At 34.9% G+C, this 21,077-nt stretch overlaps 3 protein-coding genes across 3 annotated transcripts; all 3 read right to left on the bottom strand.

The window, feature by feature from the left end:
• Nucleotides 1–1,626: 1,626 nt before the first annotated feature.
• Nucleotides 1,627–2,509, bottom strand: LOC142978154 (trypsin-3-like). The gene has a single exon (XM_076122476.1). It carries the CDS (start codon nucleotides 2,458–2,460, stop codon nucleotides 1,654–1,656), a length of 807 nt encoding a protein of 268 aa, XP_075978591.1. The 5' UTR covers nucleotides 2,461–2,509; the 3' UTR covers nucleotides 1,627–1,653.
• Nucleotides 2,510–5,847: 3,338 nt separating this feature from the next.
• Nucleotides 5,848–18,040, bottom strand: LOC142978592 (transmembrane protease serine 9-like). Its single transcript, XM_076123095.1, has 3 exons — nucleotides 17,223–18,040; nucleotides 15,643–15,985; nucleotides 5,848–6,740 (listed from the first exon to the last, which is right to left on the bottom strand). The coding sequence occupies exons 1-3, from the start codon at nucleotides 18,023–18,025 to the stop codon at nucleotides 5,886–5,888; spliced, it is 2,001 nt and encodes a 666-aa protein (XP_075979210.1). The 5' UTR covers nucleotides 18,026–18,040; the 3' UTR covers nucleotides 5,848–5,885.
• On the bottom strand, nucleotides 9,379–10,268 carry LOC142978153 (trypsin-7-like). Its single transcript, XM_076122475.1, has one exon. It carries the CDS (start codon nucleotides 10,213–10,215, stop codon nucleotides 9,409–9,411), a length of 807 nt encoding a protein of 268 aa, XP_075978590.1. The 5' UTR covers nucleotides 10,216–10,268; the 3' UTR covers nucleotides 9,379–9,408.
• Nucleotides 18,041–21,077: the final 3,037 nt, after the last annotated feature.

The following is a 21,077-nucleotide window of genomic DNA, read 5'->3' as shown; positions in this document are numbered from 1 at the left end:
GTTACCACCCCAAATAAGTGTGTAGCAACAGAAGAATAAACTTTCTCCTTTCTTTCTTTTACCACTGTAGCATGTCTCACTTCGCTATCATCACACATCAATTTATTCAAATTATTCATCCTACAAATATGTGTTAACCTTAACCTAAACTACGCTTTGCTTGGAATATCTGTTCGAAAATAAACAAAAAATATTCTTCACCACTCACAGTTCGATCCTTTCATATAGATAATTTCAACGTGTTGACCTACTTCATACTTGTCGTATATGCGAAGCCATACATGATATGCAAAAAGTAAGGATAAGTGATTCCCTCCGCAAGTGGTTGCAGGTTCAAACCAGAGACAACACACTAATGCCTCTTCTAAGTTATGTGTGTATTCGAAATAATCATCACTTGTTCCAAGGGTGAAGGAAAACATCTTGATGCAACCTTGCGTACATCAGAGTTTTTTAGTACAGTTCTTGAATAAATGCAAAGTCTCCAACACGCATTTGGCCAGCTAAGGCCGTACCCCTCCCTCATTATGGTTGGAGACCCTTGCCATTAGGACATTGTTGGGTTAAATTTATTTAAGTGTTAGACACCCCAAGAATTTCCCTGGCATTCTTAACCTCCTAACAATGTCCACAAAACCTTAATGCAGATGTGAAAAGAACCACTCGGTACATTCTCTCGTTTCAAGGGTAAACCTATGTTATAATAAGTTTCAATTTTATAAGTAACGTGTTATTAATAACTAGCTGTCCCGCGCAACTTCGCTTGCGTCACATAAGAGTCATAATTTTCCCCGTTTTTGTAACATTTTTTACTTGGTACTCTGCTTCTATTGGTCGTAGCTTGATGATATATAGCCTATAGCCTTCCTCGATAAACGGGCTATCTAACATTGAAATAAATTTTCAAATCGGACCCTTAATTTTTAGCTTTATAATATAAGTATAGATTATTTGTGAGATCCACAAATAATTGTTTTGTGTCTGGTTTTATAATATTAGTAGGATCTGTCTACCAAATTTCATCAAAGTTTTTCAATAGTTCTTGTGTGAAGGTAGTTTGGAAGAAACAATGATGAGGAATGACATGTCCGACAGTTGTTTAACACAGCTCGTTAAAGAATGTTGCATTTAAGTTAATAAAAACTTTGTATGATACGTTTGTGGGGGGTTTTCTCTAAAACTACTGAATTATTTCACGATTTTTTTTACTAATACATAGCTTAATTATTCCTTAACAACAAAATATGTTTTTTTTCACGAAATATATTCTCAAATTTATTTATATCTCATAATATAACGAGGTCGCGCTTAGGCATATCCGCCATTAAAACAGTTGCCATGACAACGGATTTTTGTTATGTCAATCTCATTATAATATTGATTATTCGCGACTTCTTGACTTCACTTGAATTTTCCCGGGAAATGCGTGATTTTCCCGGAGTAAAAAGTAGCCTATGTCCTTTCTCGGGTATCAAAATATCTCCATACCAAATTTCATGCAAATTGGTTCAGTAGTTTAGGCGTGATTGAGTAGCAGACAGACAGACAGACAGACAGAGTTACTTTCGCATTTATAATATTATTATGGAATTATGGATTATGGATAAGAATAATCAAAAATGAATATTTTACACACATTTATTCAAAAAAGTTTTACACTCCAGCATGTTTATTGATGAAGCTTCTGATAGAAGGTTCGAGAATTTTTACGTACACGTAGGGATAATTTGGTAAATGACAATATTTACCCCAAGACACGATACCGTATTGTACGCCATCTAACACTGCTGGGCTTCCAGTATCACCAACGCAAGGTCCCTTAGTGCTTGTATCTAAGCCACCTGCACAAAACATACTTTTAGTAATTGGATTCTGCAATAGCTTCCGACAGTTTGCATCACTAACCACAGGAACTTTTACAGCCAACAATGTGTCACTACCATCGGAAGTTTCGGTCATTCCCCAACCACTTAGTGTAAGAATCGACCCTTCTTCTAAAGATCCATCTTCACCGGGTAGTTTAATAGGCTGTATGATGTCATTGAATTCTATAGGAGTAGCTGTCTTCATCAGAGCGACGTCGTTATCTATTGTCTTACTGTTATAGTCAGGATGCGCTATTAGTTCAACTAATTTGATAACAGTGCCGGTTTTTAGATGAGCACTACCAACTTGAACAACAAGGTCTGGTGGTTGTAGTCTATGAATACAATGCGCTGCTGTCAATATATAGTTTTGACTAATAATGGAACCTCCACAGTAAAAAAGATCGCCGTCTACATTATCCACTATATATATTGATACTTGATAAGGAAAATCTTTAATAGAGGCGTTGTTTCCTCCATATATTGAGTCTTTATCTGTTGAAGTTGTTGCCACAAATGTGTCCTTCTCCACCGGACTAGCGAGTGATGCAACTGCACCAACAATGATGACACACTTAATTATATCAGACAACATAGTTAGTTGGTTGACGACGGGGTACGACTTGTAAGTTTGCTCCTGTTATATTGTAGTCACGTTATCTTTATATTTCTAATATTTTAAGTATTTCTTGTGTTATACGTCGTGTTAAGATAATAAAGACATTGTTGAATACAGGAATGTCATACTCAACATAACGATCATTGCAATAATATAGTAAAATATATTTTCATAAATATTGGAACGTGTATAAAATATAATTAATGGAACTATTTGCTGATAACATTGTCACAATATAAAACACTAATAATTCAGAACATACAGATATTTGTACAATGCAATACTGATATCAAACAACGCATTACAATACATTTTTAAGGAGTACTATTAATTAAAGTGAATTGCGATAAATAAGGCACAAGTAGATAATAACATGACATTATTGAAAACTCCGCGTTCTGTGTGATGCATTCACGACGATAAATGTTTAAGCTAACATAGAAATAGAGTCAATAAGGAAATTAAACATCCACTGTATTGTCCCACTGCTCGACACAGGGTTCTACCTGGATTTATTTATTTATTTATTTACTAGCTGACCCGTGCGGCTCCGCTCGCGTGAATTTCGTACTGTTGCTTATTCGTTTGAGCACGCGAATTGCGAAGCACTCGATACACCTACACATAAAAATGCTAACAACTCTTTTGTCATCTAATGTTTATTTACGAAAGGGACCCGAAGGGCACACAATGTGACACAGGCTCAGGCAGGCCTGCTTTCCTGTGGTTACCTTCTTTTCCGCTCTCGTCTGTATCCGTACCTGTTTACAGTGTAAAATATAATACCTTATATAGACTGACCATTGCTTACCCGTCTGTATTCAGAATATTATTATAGATACAGACGGTCTGTCTGTATCTATCTACGCCGGAGCTCTTGACACGCGTAATAATGTATACTTGCGATGATACGTCCGAAACCGCGTAAACCGTAATTATTTTTTATATATCATCCGTTGTTTATTTTTTAAAACTTACCACATAGTCAGTTTCATAGCTATCCAATTTATTTCCTTAATGCAACCAATTAATTTGGTTATGTGTTTCGAACAACAACGCCATCTGTTAGTTGCGGCAATCAACGACAACAAACGAAATTACTTGGTTTGCCATCTAGGACATCCCGACCGCACCGGACCCACGTAAACCAACATTTTTGTGTAATATATCATACAACATTTATGTTTGAATGAAAATCTTAGAAATATATAGTATGTTTCAAAGGTATTTTTTTTACAATAAAGCCATCAAAATAAATTAATTAGAAAAAACATGCTTTGTTGCGGGCTATAACGCCATCTATTGGTTGGTGCGAACAACAGGTATCGATACGGCAGGTGCCGCGTTAACTTTATATGCGAATGTTGTGAAATGGATTGTAACGCCATCTATGGTCTCTATAGGGAAACGCAGGTTCAAACGATTTAGTTCTACGTATTTTTTTCAATTTTCTAAAAATCTTTGAAATTTTATGCTATAAAAAGTATCCTAGAAATTGCTCCACTACTTATTCTATGCATATACCAAATTTCAGTGCATTCTATTCGGTAGTTTTTACGTGATAGCGACACATACAGACGGAGGACAGACAGACAGACAGACAGAAAAGAAAATTATAAATTGCAGATTCGGTATCAGTATCCGTTACTAAACATCCCACATTGTTTTTTTTTTAAATATATTCAATGTACAGAATTGACCTCTCTACAGATTTATTATAAGTATAGATTTTAAACTTTGTATACAGAGCTGTATAAAGGCGAACTTAATGCCAGGAGCATTTTCTGCCAGTAGAAAGACGCCCGACAGGGACCTTATGGTGACAACGCTGAACAATACTCCAAGGACAGAAATTAATATGAATACAAGGTGCCGATTTAATCTCCTGCACTACTCCAACGTGGTATAGTATTGATGGCATATAACATATTGAACGCAATTTTACGTCATTTAAGTGTAAGTCATTTAAGTGTGTAAGAATAATAATCGTCCCGAATTCCTACGAAATGCGATGCACCACCACAGTATATTGACCTCACGGGGAAAATTAAGCTATTGTTTTTCTGGCGATAAAGGTAGTATGTCGTGGTCTGATTCTCCTGCTAGAAGGATGTAGGTAATTAAATCGCCACCTTGTATTCATAAAAATAGGGTTTGAATAGAACATTTCTCAACGCTCGGTATATTTTCCTAGATTGAGAGAAGATTTTAAAAGGGTAAGCGCCTTTGATGCTGGACATTACTTCAAGAATTTATATAAATGCTTGTACAAGCAACCAAAACAGCTCGACCTTATTTCAAAACATTTCTGAACTCATACTATAGTTTGAAAACATGGGCCCCATCTATAACAGCTGCCGATGTTTAAAACTGACGACGCTGAATCGAAATTATCTAAATGACATTTGCACCAATAATGAGTTTTTACACAATGGCTTAGAAAGGAGCTCGTGGCTTAGTTTCAACAGCCGCACGGATCGATCTTTGAGGTTAAGCTACGCTTGCCGAGGTTGTTCCGTGGATGGGTGACCATCTTATACATATCGAGTTCCTCCGTGTTTCGGAAGGCACGTTAAATTGTGGGTCCCGGCTGTCATTTTCGAAGATCTTTGACAGTCGTTAACAGTAGTCAGAAGCTTGAAAGTCTGACAACCAGTCTTACCGAAGGGTATCGTGTTAATACCCAAGTAACTGGGTTGTGGAGGTCAGATAGGCAGTCGCTCCATGTAAAACACTGGTATCCAGCTGCATCCGGTGAGACTGGAAGCCGACTCCAACATAGTTTGGAACAAAGGCTAAGCGAATATATATATATATATACACAATGGCTTAGAAAGTTAATAATTCTTTCAAGTCACACCGATCTAAGTGGTTCCAGTACTGTCTTTTTTAAGGGATCACAACATCTCACCATAAAATTATTGCATTTAGTAAAACTTTTGCAACAGAATGCCTTAATTTTCTTAGAAAAATACTTTTGCGTAACCTTTCTGGTTCTACCGTTATTAACTATATTTATGATCACACTCAACAGGAAACAAGATTTTGTTTGAAAAAAAAAATAGTGAACAACATTAGCGAGGACTGTTTGACTAGCTTAGGAGTCCCACAAGGCATTACGTTAGTACCTTCACTGTTTCAAAGGATCAAATATCGGTTCTACGTTATTTATAACTGCACAATCAATTTGTTTATTGATGAGGCAATGAAATAGTTTTTTATAGCGACTCCTAGATCAAAATATTTAAACGGTTTTGTAAAGACATACTTAGTAATAGTAGTAGGTTTTTGACGCATATTATTATCTTCATATGAAAAAGGTTTTAAGTGAGTATCGTGAATTGGTAAAAAAAAAACGTAAAATATCAAATCGCTCATATTTAATACAGAACAGTATTATTTTACACTCCAGTATGTTTAGCGATGAAGCCTCTAATAGAAGGTTCTAGGATTTTAGTATACACATCAGGATAATTTGGTAAAGCGCAGGGTTCACCCCAAGACACGATACCGTATTGAACGCCATTTTGTACTGCTGGACCTCCAGAATCGCCATAACAAACTGCTTTACCCCCTGTCTGTAAGCCGCCTGCACAAAACATACTTTTAGTCAGGTTGTTGCCGAACACTCCGTAGCACCTCTCATCACTCACCACAGGAACTTTAACAGCCAACAATATTTTACTTCCAGCAGAGCTTTCAGTTTGTCCCCAACCACTTACTGTGATAATGGACCCATCTTCCAAAGGTCTATTGTTGTTGGGTAGTCTGATAGGTTGTGTGACATCATTGAATTCTATAGGAGTAGCTGTCTTCATCACAGCGACGTCGTTATCATAAGTTAAGCTAACATAGTTAGGATGCAGTATCATGTAAGCTATTTTGATAATAGTTCCCTTTTTTTGATAAGCACTACCAGCGCGAGCAACAACTTGTGATACCTGCCAGTAATGAAGACAATGTGCAGCTGTTAAGATATAGTTTGTACTGATGATTGATCCTCCACATTGAAAATGATCATTTTGATCACCTCTACCGATATATATTGATACTTGATAAGGAAAATCTTTAATAGAGGCGTTGTATCCTCCATATATTGAGTCTTTATCTATTGAAGTTTGCGTCACAAATGTGTCCTTCTCCACCGGACTAGCGAGTGATGCAACTGCATCAACAATGATGACACACTTAATAATATCAGAGAACATAGTTAGTTGGTTGATGTTAACGATGTGGTACGACTTGTAAGTTTGCTCCTGTTATATTGTAGTCATGTTATCGTTATACTTATTTCTAATATTTTAAGTATTTCTTGTGTTATACGTCGTATTAAGATAATAAAGACATTGTTAAATACAGAAATGACATACTCAACATAACGATCATTGCAATAATATAGTAAAATATATTTTCATAAATATTGGAATGTGTATAAAATATAATTAATGGAACTATTTGCTGATAACATTGTCACAATGTATAACACTAATAATTCAGAACATACAGATATTTGTACAATGCAATACTGATATCAAACAACGCATTACAATATTTTTTAAGGAGTACTATTAATTAAAGTGAATTGCGATAAATAAGGCACAAGTAGATAATAACATGACATTATTGAAAACTCCGCGTTCTGTGTGATGCATTCACGACGATAAATGTTTAAGCTAACACAGAAATAGAGTCAATAATTGTCCCACTGCTCGACACAGGGTTCTACCTGGATTTATTTATTTATTTTAAACTTTGTATACAGAGCTGTATAAAGGCGGACTTAATGCCAGGAGCATTTTCTGCCAGTAGAAAGACGCCCGACAGGGACCTTATGGTGACAACGCTGAACAATACTCCAAGGACAGAAATTAATATGAATACAGGGTGCCGATTTAATCTCCTGCACTACTCCAACGTGGTGTAGTATTGATAGCATATAACATACTAGCTGACCCGCGCAACTTCGCTTGCGTCCAATAAGAGAGAATGGGTGGAATTTTTCCCCGTTTTTGTAACATTAATTACTGGTACTCTGCTCCTTTTGGTCGTAGCGTGATGATATAAAATATGCTTTTTTTTCACGAAAAATATTCTCAAAATTATTTATATCTCATAGTATAACGAAGTCGCGCTAAGGCATATCCGCCATTAAAACAGTTGCCATGACAACGGAATTTTGTTAATTCAATGTCATTATAATTTTGACTATTCGCGACTTCGTACGCCACCTGAATTTTCCCGGGAAATGTGTCATTTTCCCGGGGTAAAAAGTAGCCTATGTCCTTTCTCGGGAATCAAAATATCTACATACCAAATTTCATGCAAATTGGTTCAGTAGTTTAGGCGTGATTGAGTAGCAGACAGACAGACAGACAGACAGACAGACAGAGTTACTTTCGCATTTATAATATTAGTATGGATTGGACGCAATTTTACATTTTATTTTAGCGCTATCCCGAGATAAAGTTAATAATAATCATCCCAAATTCCTACGAAATGCGATGTACCACCGCAGTATATTGACCTTACAGGAAAATTAAGGGATTGTTTTTTTTTGGCGATAAAGGTAGTATGTCGTGGTCTGATTCACCTGCTAGAAGGATACAGGTAATTAAATCGCCACCCTGTATTAATAAAAATAGGGTTTGAATAGAACATTTCTCAACGCTCGGTATATTTTCCTAGATTGAGAGAAGATTTTAAGAGGGTAAGAGCCTTTGATGCTGGACAATACTTCAAGAATTTATTTAAATGCCTGTACAAGCAACCAAAACAGCTTGATATAATTTCAAAACATTCCTGAACTCATACTTTAGCTTGAAAACATGGGCTCATGTATAACAGCTGCCGATGTTTAAAACTGACGACGCTGAACAAAAGTGATCTCAGTGACATATGCGCCAATAATGTTTTTTTTACACAATGGCGTTTAAAAATCTTAATTCTTTCAAGTCACACCGATCTAAGTGGTTCCCAGCCCTGTCTTTCTTAATAAAATGGTTGCGTATTGTAAAGTGTATGCAACAGTAGCTCGATTCTCTACTACTATCGACTACCGACAACCGAACTGTCATCGAGAAATTTCGTATGTAAATCTGATCAGCGCCACTGACGGGTGTCGTAGGAAACATTTTGGCAGTACATTCTAAATGTCAAAATTTCGATAGCTAGCCGGTTGTCGGTAGTCGATAGTGGTAGAGAATAGAGGTACAGATCACTTTCATTTGTTTCGAGGCGCCCGTAGCCAGTTGCGCTCACCGGTCGGTAAACGATCTGTGGGTTAAGCAAACCTTGGCGCGGTCATTCCATAGATGGGTGACCGCATAGTGGTATTTGAACAGGGCGTCTCCGTGCTTCGGAGGGCACGTAAAAAGTCGGTCCCGGTTGTTGTCAATTAAGATAACAGTCGTTAAGCCACGTCAAAGGCCTTTGGTCGGCTTGAACAACTTTGACACTAGGTTGACCACTAACCATACGACAAGAAGACTTTCATTTGTTTCAAAAAATACATTTGTGGTTTAGATGCTTCTGGTTCTAGTGTATTTAACTGTCTCTTGTGAGGTTTATTTCTTATACTTTAGTCACGCTCATTACGTAATAGAAAATAATAAAAAACAACATAAGTGAGGACAGTTTGATAAGCTTAGGAGTCCCACAAGGAAGTACATTAGTACCTTTCCAGTTTTTAAAACATCAAATAACAGTCCTACATTATTTCGTATGTTGATGAACTAACAATAACATTGCATAGCAACTCCTAGATCAAAATATTCAATACTTTTGTTTATATTTTACATAATAGTAGGAGATTATTGACGCATATTATTATCTTCATATGAAAAAGGTTTTAAGTGAGTATCGTGAATTGGTAAAAAAAAACGTAGAATATCAAATCGCACATATTTAATACAGAACAGTATTATTTTACACTCCAGTATGTTTAGCGATGAAGCCTCTAATAGAAGGTTCTAGGATTTTAGTATACACATCGGGATAATTTGGTAAAGCGCAGGGTTCACCCCAAGACACGATACCGTATTGAACGCCATTTTGTACTGCTGGACCTCCAGAATCGCCATAACAAACTGCTTTACCGCCTGTCTGTAAGCCGCCTGCACAAAACATATTTTTAGTCAGTCTGTCGGGAAACACCCTGTAGCACCTCTCCTCACTCACCACAGGAACTTTAACAGCCAACAATATGTTACTTTCAGCAGAGCTTTCAGTTTCTCCCCAACCACTTACTGTGATAATGGACCCGACTTCCAAAGGTCTATTGTTGTTGGGTAGTTTGATAGGTTGTGTGACATCATTGAATTCTATAGGAGTAGCTGTCTTCATCACAGCGACGTCGTTATCTGTCGTTAAACTAACATAGTTAGGATGCAGTATCATGTAAGCTATTTTGATAATAGTTCCCTTTTTTTGATAAGCACTACCAGCGCGAACAACAATTTGAGATACCTTAACGCCATCAAGACAATGTGCAGCTGTTAATATATAGTTGTTACTGATGATTGATCCTCCACAGTGAAAACGATCATTTTGATCACCTCTACCGATATATATTGACACTTGATAAGGAAAATATTTTATAGATACGCTGTTTCCTCCATATATTGAGTCTTTATCTATTGAAGTTGTTGTCACAAATGTGTCCTTCTCCACCGGACTAGCGAGTGATGCAGCTGCACCAACAATGATGACACACTTAATAATATCAGAGAACATAGTTAGTTGGTTGATGTTAACGATGTGGTACAACTTGTAAGTTTGTCTCCTGTTATATTGTAGTCACGTTATCTTTATATTTCTAATATTTTAAGTATTTCTTGTGTTATACGTCGTGTTAAGATAATAAAGACATTGTTAAATACAGGAATGACATACTCAACATATCGATCATTGCAATAATATAGTAAAATATATTTTCATAAATATTGGAATGCGTATAAAATATAATTAATGGAACTATTTGCTGATAACATTGTCACAATGTAAAACACTAATAATTCAGAACATACAGATATTTGTACAATGCAAACAACGCATTACAATACATTTTTAAGGAGTACTACGTGGGCCACTACTTATATTTTGAGCCTAACTATGAAAAACGGTAAATATATGAGTGAAAACTACTTTATCGTGTTCTCGGGTATTCTTATGCATGATCTAGATAGATTTTTATCCGATCGAAATATTTTTTTAATATTTTTTTTTCTTTCCCGAAGACCCCTCAAAAACAGGGTGTTTAAAAGCATAACCTGTTTCTTGTGACGATGAAAAATCAAGGTTAATGCTATTTATTCTTGACGTTTTGGAACTAAATAAAGTCATTTGATGTCAAACTGTAGTGTATGGCGAGAAACTAATTTATTCGATTATTTTCGTGCACATAACAGCCGGTTGTTTAACAAGATGTGTTAGGGCGGGCATTGTCATTATGGCACTCGACCTGTAGGATTTTGTGGTTTTTCCATATTTTAAACCGGTCTTTCGGTAAACTTTTGATTGTAAATCAATAAGAATTAACCATTCTACATTTTTCTAAAGACATTTTGGGCCGTGAAAAAGTTTTTATAAAAAATCAAGGGACTATTTGTTTCGAAGTGCTTCGAGCGCGAAATACTTTTTCTGGATTTGGTTCATCTTAAAGCATCCATAAAGTCGACTGACGTTCACTTTTCGGTTCATGCGCATAGATCCTAGATCTGTGGTCTGTCACGATTTGATACATGTATTTTGAAGCAAAACGATAGAATTTTCAAGCATTTGTTCGCACTAATCGGCGCGAGTACCTTTGCGAATTCTTGTAGAAAAAAAATTGACTCATTTAGAAAAAAACTTTTAAACGGAAATGTTCTCTCCAAATATTTTATATCTAAGAGTGAAAATAATGTATAGGATTGTATCGATCTATTGATGCATCAGGAAACAAAAATGCATAATTAATTTTCACATAGCATCGATTTTTCCGGACACAACTGGTGACCTTGGACGACCTTCAGGAAAGTCATTGGTGAGGGAAAAATAATCATGATAGAACTCTACATATTAGCGTTTTAAATTTTCAAAAGATCGGACTTTCTCACCAAAATAATATATAAGGCGATAAAGACACGACTGTTTCTATAAGTCACGTCGAAAGTCGTAAAGAATATTTGCACGAAAATGATAACATCCTAATACAATTTTCCCGCACACTTACAATTTTCGATCGACGATATTGAAAATATTTTCAGCGCAGATTTTAAAACTTTCTTAGGAATGTAGTAGTCAAAAAGGTCAAACTTTACGATGAAAAAACCAAATGGGGTCTAAAACAATCAGATTCGTCAAGGCTCAAAATATAAGTAGTGACCTAAGTATTAATTAAAGTGAATTGCGATAAATAAGGCCGAAGTAGATAATAACATGGCATTATTGAAAACTCCGCGTTCTGTGTGATGCATTCACGACGATAAATGTTTAAGCTAACACAGAAATAGAGATATATAAGGATAGTAAACATCCACTGTATTGTCCCACTGCTCGACACAGGGTTCTACCTGGATATAGAAAGACGCCTCCCAACTAGCACACAAGCTGCTTATACAGTCGTTATACAGCCTGATAGTTGCATAAGAGTCGTTCAAATGCTGTACAATTCTCTATAAGTTGTATACTAGCTATTTAAAAAACCCTTTAACAGCTAGGCGGGACAGTAGCCGTTTAGTAGGAAACTAATGACTTATAGTGATATATGAGCATGTAATTGCATCGCTAGACAGCCTAGGGAAGTATAGCTGAGTTAAGGGAACTTTCTATAACACCGTTAACTGTATAAGGGGACTTTAGGAGATAAAGGAGTTTAAACGGAGTTATGCGTTGCGCTTATAGCGCTCAAGAGCGTAAATAAGCTTTTTGTAATGCCTTAGGTTCTATAACAGATTTTTTTAGGGCTAGTGTATTACTCATCTATAAAAGAGTTGCGTAGGTCTTTAATAGCGCCTTGAGCGTTATATCAGATATTTATATGGCTTCTGTACGGCAAATAGATGTATAAGGTATCATTCGAAACATTTTAACAGCCATGGGGATTACAGAATTATGTTAAGCACCTAAAGCGCTATAACCGAGTAATATATCTTTATACTAAAGCTTAAAATTATTATCATAATATATTTACATAGGTGCAGTGGTGGTTCAGTCTGTCAACTGTTTTTAAAGAATAAATAAAATAAAATAAAATAAAATAAAATAAAATAAAATAAAATAAAATAAAATAAAATAAAATAAAATAAAATAAAATAAAATAAAATAAAATAAAATAAAATAAAATAAAATAAAATAAAATAAAATAAAATAAAATAAAATAAAATAAAATAAAATAAAATAAAATAAAATAAAATAAAATAAAATAAAATAAAATAAAATAAAATAAAATAAAATAAAATAAAATAAAATAAAATAAAATAAAATAAAATAAAATAAAATAAAATATAAAAAGAAATGAAAAAAAAAAATTCAAACAATTTTAATATTCAACGACTGACCCCTAAAAGTACGAGTAAAATGCTGGTGTGCGACCAAAACAATTATATTGAAGCACTCCTATGCCACAACTGCAGAACCTTGAGGTCTACAACAGCAAACACTAGAGCCTTTGTACAGCTTAAGCCGCTAGAGCAGATGTAACCAACTCTGAGAGGTGCTTGATCGAGACGCCATTACGCATTTGGTAAACATATTTTTTGAGGTTATTACGATCTTTTGAAGATCATATAAATCTATAGCCTGGTAACGTTAACATAATTAAAATCATTTTTTATTACCTATAACCCTAATTAAACTATCTGTAACACTCAAAGTCTTATTTATGTTCAAAATACAATTTTCAAATCCACATATCTATATAATTTTTGCATTTAAAACTGAATATTTTGAGGGCGCATGAAAATATTGACGATAATATACATATATATTGACAGCAAACTGGAACTCGCACTTTCATATCACGTACACAAAGAAATAAAAGCGATAGACTACTTGTTATTTTCATAATCCAATCCGTAAAAATAAAATGTCTCCTCATTAGTCACTGATGATTCATTTTAATACAATATATTTAGTTTACACCACAATAAACCGACCATATTACTAATTTAGAGCGTTAGCATTTATAACCGTTACACAGTAGCGCTAAAATAAGGTAAAGGTGGTATAATCGCGCTGCAAGAGCTTTTTCGAACGCTCGTGGCGCTAACCACCTCTGTACAACAGCTGGTAAGCGCCACGAAGCTGCGAAAAAGCTCTTGTAGCGCGATTATACCACCTTCATCTTATTTTAGCGCTCCTGTATTACTACTATACTACGTTCTATTATAATTACTATTTACGACCACTGTAGATCCAATGTAGAGCTATAAGCTGGACAGTATGGGCCTATTTGACGCTACAAGAGATCTGTAGCCGCTTATAGAACCACTATACTTCTTACTAAGGAGCCTAAGGCGTTATAAAAATCCTTTAACCGGCCATTGTGCAGCTTGTTATAGCGCTTGTGTGCTAGTTGGGCTGACAGGGACCTTATGGTGACAACGCTGAACAATACTCCAAGGACAGAAATTAATATGAATACAAGGTGCCGATTTAATCTCCTGCACTACTCCAACGTGGTGTAGTATTGATAGCATATAACATATTGGACGCAATTTTACATTTTATTTTAGCGCTATCCCGAGATAAAGTTAATAATAATCATCCCAAATTCCTACGAAATGCGATGCACCACCGCAGTATATTACAGGAAACTTAAGGGATTGTTTTTTTTGGCGATAAAGGTAGTATGTCGTGGTCTGATTCACCTGCTAGATGGATGCAGGTAATTAAATCGCCACCCTGTATTCATAAAAATAGGGTTTGAATAGAACATTTCTCAACGCTCGGTATATTTTCCTAGATTAAGAGAAGATTTTAAGAGGGTAAGCGCCTTTGATTCTGGACAATACTTCAAGAATTTATATAAATGCCTGTACAAGCAACCAAAACAGCTTGATATAATTTCAAAACATTCCTGAACTCATATTTTAGCTTGAAAACATGGGCTCATGTATAACAGCTGCCGATGTTTAAAACTGACGACACTGAACAAAAGTGATCTCAGTGACATATGCACCAATAATGTTTTTTTTACACAATGGCGTATAAAAATCTTAATTCTTTCAAGTCACACTGAGCTAAGTTGTGGTTCCCAGCCCTGTCTTTTTTAATAAAATAGTTGCGTTTTGTAAAGTGTATGCAACAGATAACCTTCTCAATCTGATAGCAGATAAACTGGATGTGTTTTGCTGCACTCTGAGTGAATTCACAAGGGTTTCTAAGTTTATCATATGCTATAACGTTTAATGTTAAGGTTAGTTTTATAATTAATAATATTATTGTAAATTACTAGACTAAGTATTATAAATAATTATGTATCTGTGGCATAACTACCGCATTGGGTGGTACACCTGTAATGGTAGTTGTAAGCTGTGAGAAATAAATAAATAAAAAAAAAAAAATAAAAAAAATTTCTTCAAATAATACATTTGTGCTTTAATTGTTTCTGGTTCTAGCGTATTTAACTGTCTCTTGTAAGGCTTATTTCTTATACTTAGGTCACGCTCATTACGCAATAGAAAATAATAGAAAACAACATAAGTGAGGACAGTTTGATAAGTTTAGGAGTCCCACAAGGAAGTACACTAGTACCTTTCCAATTTTTAAAACATCAAATATCAGTCCTACATTATTTCGTATGTTGATGAACTAACAATAACATTTTATAGCTACTCCTAGATCAAAATATTCAAATGCTTTTGTAAATATTCTATATAATAGTAGTAAAATTATGTTCTAAATGAGTATCGTGATTGGTAAAAAAAAACGTAAAATATCAAATCGCACACATTTATTACAGAACAGTATTATTTTACACACCAGTGTGTTTAGCGATGAAGCCTCTAATAGAAGGTTCTAGGATCTTAACATACACATCAGGATAATTTGGTAAAGCGCAGGCTTTACCCCAGGACACGATACCGTATTGAACGCCATTCTGTACTGCTGGACTTCCAGAATCACGAAAACACACTCCTTTACCGCCCGACGGTAAGCCGCCCGCACAAAACATACTTTAGTTAGTTTAGTTTCTAAATCGCTTAATAGCTTCTGACACTTCTTATCATTCACCACAGGAACTTTTACAGCCAACAAAGTGTCACTTCCAACAAGGTTTTCCGTTCTTCCCCAACCACTCACGGTGATGGTCGAGCCATCCTCCAAAGATCCATAATTATTGGGTAGTTTGATAGGCTGTATGACATCATTGAATTCTATAGGAGTAGCTGTCTTCATCACAGCCACGTCGTTATCTATTGTCTCTTTGATGTAGTCAGGATGTAGGATCATGTCAGCTATTTTGATAAGAGTGCCAGTTTTTAGATCAGCACTACCAACTCGACTGTATTGCTGCTCACTGCTCGAGACAGGTTTCTACCTGGGTTAAGAGAGACGCTTGACACCTAAAGTCACAACGCTGAACAATATATAACAGCAATCCATATATTAATACGTGAAGCAAAAACCTTGGACCCCTTTTTACGTAAAACGTGCGGACGTAGAAGTATGAAATTTGGCACACTTACAGTTTATGTGTAGGAATAGTGCAGGACGCAAATATTTTTTATAATAATGCTAATAAAGTATGTACATTAAATCAATAAAGACATAACACACATTACCACGCATTTGATAGATATGTATATATAGATAGAGCACTGACATAGACATAGAGTACCGTCTTATTGTTTACTGAGGTCTTACTAAACGATATAAATTTTGATATAACAAATTAAATTAATAGTAGTCTAATTTTGACTACTGGGTGACTACTAGTTAATATAAATATTCATTAAAATAGGATTAAAATAGATATTTTGACAACACTCGGTCCATGTTTCTAGATTAAGAGAAGATTTGAAGAGGGTAAGAGGCTTTGATTCTAGACAAACTTCAAGAATGCCTGTACAAGTTACCAAAGCAGCTCACTATCATTTTAAAATATTCCTGAATTCATACTAAAGCTTGAAAACATGGGCCTCATGTATAATTAGCTGCTGGTTTTTAAAACAGACGACGCTGAACCAGTGATCTAAGTGACATTAGCACCAAAATAATAATTCCGGCTTAGAAAATAAATAATTCTTTCAAGTCACACCGATCTATGTGGTTCCAGTATTGTCTTTCTTAAGGGATCACAATATTTCACCATGAAATTATATTATTGCATTTTGCAACAGAATGCCTCAACTTTTTTAGAAATTATATATTTACGATCACGCTCATCATGCAACAAGATTGATTTTTTTTTTTTAACAAATATAGGAAACAACAATAGCGAGGACAGTTTGACTAGCTTAAGAGCCCCACTAGGCATTACATTAGTACCTTCACTGAATCAAAGGATCAAATATCGGTTCTACATTATTTATAACTGCACAATCAATTTGTTTATTGATGAGGCAAGAGATCCTAGATCAAAATATTTAAACGGTTTTGTAAATACATACTTATACTTAGTAATAGTACTAGGTTTTTGACGCATATTTCTTTCTTCATGTAAAAAATGTTTTAACAGTGTATCGTGATTGGTAAAATAAATAACATAATATAGCATATCGCACATATTTATTTGCAGAACAGTATTATTTTACACTCCAGTATGTTTAGCGATGAAGCCTCTAATAGAAGGTGCTTGGATTTTAGTATACACATCAGGAAAATTTGGTAAAGCGCAGGGTCTACCCCAGGACACGATACCGTATTGAACGCCATTTTGTACCGCTGGACCTCCAGAATCACCTTGACAAACTGCTTTACCCCCTGTCTGTAAGCCGCCTGCACAAAACATATTTTTAGTCAGTCTGTCGGGAAACACCCTGTAGCACCTCTCCTCACTCACCACAGGAACTTTAACAGCCAACAATATGTTACTTTCAGCAGAGCTTTCAGTTTCTCCCCAACCACTTGCTGTGATAATGGACCCGACTTCTAAAGGTCTATTGTTGTTGGGTAGTCTGATAGGTTGTATGACATCATTGAATTCTATAGGAGCAGCTGCTCTTATCACAGCCACGTCGTTATCTATCGTATTTATGCTGTAGTCAGAATGCAGGATCATGTCAGTTATTTTGATAATAGTTCCCTTTTTTTGATAAGCACTACCAGCGCGAACAACAATTTGAGATACCTTAACGCCATCAAGACAATGTGCAGCTGTTAATATATAGTTGTTACTGATGATTGATCCTCCACAGTGAAAACGATCATTTTGATCACCTCTACCGATATATATTGATACTTGATAAGGAAAATCTTTTATAGACACGCTATATCCTCCAGATATTGAATCTTCCTCTAATGAAATTGGTGTCACGAATGTGTCCTTCTCCACCGGACTAGCGAGTGATGCAGCTGCACCAACAATGATGACACACTTAATAATATCAGACAACATAGTTAGTTGGTTGATGTTAACGATGTGTTACAACTTGTAAGTTTGTCTCCTGTTATATTGTGGTCATGTTATCATTATATTTCTAATATTTTAAGTATTTCTAGTGTTACACGTTGCGTTAAGATAATGCGACATTTTTGAAAACAGGAATGCCATATTCAATGTACCTAACTATAATTTCAAAAGCAATACTTAGGTCACTACTTATATTTTGAGCCTTGACGAATCGGATTGTTTTAGACCCCATTTGGTTTTTTCATCGTAAAGTTTGACCTTTTTGACTACTACATTCCTAAGAAAGTTTTGAAATCTGCGCTGAAAATATTTTCAATATCGTCGATCGAAAATTGTAAGTGTGCGGGAAAATGGTATTAGGATGTTAACATTTCCGTGCAAATATTTTTTACGACTTTCGACGTGACTTATAGAAACAGTCGTGTCTATATTGACTTATTTATTATTTTGGTGATAAAGTCCGATGTTTTGAAAATTTAAAACGCTAATATGTAGAGTTCTATCATGATTATTTTTCCCTCACCAATGAAATTCCTGAAGGTCGTCCAAGGTCACCAGTTGTATCCGGAAAAAATGATGCTGTGCGAAAATTAATTATGCATTTTCGTTTCCTGATGCATCAATAGATCGATACAATCCTATGCATTATTTCCACTCTCAGATATAAAATATTTGGAGAGAACATTTCCGTTTAGAAGTTTTTTTCTAAATGAGCCAATTTTTTTTCTACACGAATTCGCAAAGGTACTCGCGCCGATTAGTGCGAAATAATGCTTGAAAATTCTATCGTCTTGCTTTAAAATACATGTATCAAATCGTGACAGACCACAGATCTAGGATCTCTGCGCATAAGCCGAAAAGTAAACGTCAGTCGACTTTATGGGTGTTTTAAGATGAACCAAATCCAGAAAAAGCTTTTCGCGCTCGAAGCACTTCGAAACAAATAGTCCCTTGATTTTTTATAAAAACTTTGTCACGGCCCAAAATGTCTTTAGAAAAATGTAGAATGGTTAATTCTTATTGATTTACAATCAAAAGTTTACCGAAAAAATGGTTTAAAATACGGAAAACCCACAAAATCCTACAGGTCGAGTGCTATAATGACAATGCCCGCCCTAACACATCTTGTTAAACAACCAGCTGTTATGTGCACGAAAATAATCGAATAAATTAGTTTCTCGCCATATACTACAGTTTGACATCAAATGACTTTATTTAGTTCCAAAATGTCAAGAATAAATAGCATTAACCTTGATTTTTCATCGGCACAAGAAACAGGTTATGCTTTTAAACACCCTGTTTTTGAGGGGTCTTCGGGAAAGAAAAAAAAACATTAAAAAAATATTTCGATCACATAAAAATCTATCTAGATCATGCATAAGAATACCCGAGAACACGATAAAGTAGTTTTCACTCACATATTTACCGGTTTTCATAGTTAGGCTCAAAATATAAGTAGTGGCCCACGTATAAACATCTTTACAAAAATAAGTTATAGTCCAACGACCTAGTAGAGAGCCTTGTACGCAAGGTGTGCGGATTGGAAAGTATACCATTTAGTACTAGAACGTTAGTCACCCAATATATTCTAAATGAATCTTGAGTTCTACACTTAAGTTGTTAGGCTATTAGCACATTGTTAGAAAGTATAAAACTTGTAAGTAATGAAACTATTTGCTGACAACATCGGCAAGAAGTAATAAACTTAGTATTTTGAATAACCAAAATATTTATATTACAATGCAGTGGAAAAAATTCTAGAACGATAAAGGGCGATAAATAATGTTAGTTAAAAGAGGGTTCTGTCGGTTAGATCAATGGCTAGTTACGCGTCGTTCTCGGAGTGTAGTCATATTTTATTTGATTTTAAGTGAACTTTTATTACCGCTTTTCGTTTATTTATAGACAATAGCACGATTTCCAACTGTTGGTAGTATCACTCCAGAATAATGTTATCCAGCTTTTCTATTATAAGTAGGTACCTATCTTACTACTTACGCGAAGGTTACTGCGCGGCTCCAATTTATCAAAATCATTATTTTTGTGAAAATAAAAAGCGCAAAAAGCTAAACATGTCTAGCATTTGAAATTCGTGTGCAATTTTAACAATTAATTATCCTAAGTCTCAAATCTCTAAATAAATTAAGTCTTTGCCATTAACCTGTATAACAATCATTCTATTTTATTTGTATATCAAATCAGAGCATTCTCGAGTCCTTGTGTTAATGAAAAGCGGTAGAAAACAATTGATTTCAATGACGTCATGTCCTCCGTACTTATCTAAAATGCAGATAAGTGTTCGGGTGGCTTTGTTCACTGGACGAAACGGCTATTAACCGCAAAACAAAAAAAAACAGTAGTACAAACTGTTTGACGATATTTTGTTTTTTTATTTTTGTTCAGAATCCATTTCTGATTTCTTCATACCTTTTTTTCTAGGGATTAAAAAAAATAATTTTGTCAATTATTCAGAAAACTGCCTTTAAAATAATGAATATGGTTCGGGAATATTTATAAAAAATGCTGCAGGAATTGAGAAGCTGCTGTTGAAATCGCTTAAATTAGCGGTCAATTAATAGCGAATAAACTAAATCGCCATTTATAATTTTGCTAAAAAGAGGCAGTTACTAGTTATTTGTAAATGTTTATACAAAATTAAAATGTTTATAGAAAATAAAATTACAGGGTAGTATTAATAACTATTAAAATAATATCTTTATATTTTTTTACTGCTTCATCAATGTCTTTACCAAGCTTTACTTCTGAAGTTATTTTCTTTGTTAAGGTACCCGATCTAAATGTTTTATTGATGAGGTCACCTCATATTACCGAGAGTCCCTTCACAAACGAATCAGCAGTTGCGGTCCCTTTAATCTAAAACATCAGCATAATAAATAGAGGAAAATCATTACAAATTGGAAGAGGCGGTTAAGAAATTATTTTTCCGTAATTATTCGTTTTAATATAAAAATTGTTCGTTCGTTCTGAGAAAGGCATACTTTTCGGTAATTTTAAAATATTACGAAATAGTCTCAAT

The sequence above is a fragment of the Anticarsia gemmatalis genome, chromosome 14 (genome assembly GCF_050436995.1).
Source record: "Anticarsia gemmatalis isolate Benzon Research Colony breed Stoneville strain chromosome 14, ilAntGemm2 primary, whole genome shotgun sequence".
In the NCBI taxonomy this organism is placed as follows: domain Eukaryota; kingdom Metazoa; phylum Arthropoda; class Insecta; order Lepidoptera; family Erebidae; genus Anticarsia; species Anticarsia gemmatalis.
This window is presented reverse-complemented; position numbering and strand designations above follow the sequence as displayed.

Coding starts and splice junctions, on each gene's coding strand:
- LOC142978154 (XM_076122476.1), bottom strand. CDS start 2,460: ATGTTGTCTGATATAATTAAGTGTGTCATCATTGTTGGTGCAGTTGCA.
- LOC142978153 (XM_076122475.1), bottom strand. CDS start 10,215: ATGTTCTCTGATATTATTAAGTGTGTCATCATTGTTGGTGCAGCTGCA.
- LOC142978592 (XM_076123095.1), bottom strand. CDS start 18,025: ATGTTGTCTGATATTATTAAGTGTGTCATCATTGTTGGTGCAGCTGCA. Junction 15,986..17,222: donor ATCGCTAAACATACTGGAGT/GTAAAATAATAC, acceptor TGTCTCGAGCAG/TGAGCAGCAATACAGTCGAG. Junction 6,741..15,642: donor TAGAAACTAAACTAACTAAA/GTATGTTTTGTG, acceptor ACAATATAACAG/GAGCAAACTTACAAGTCGTA.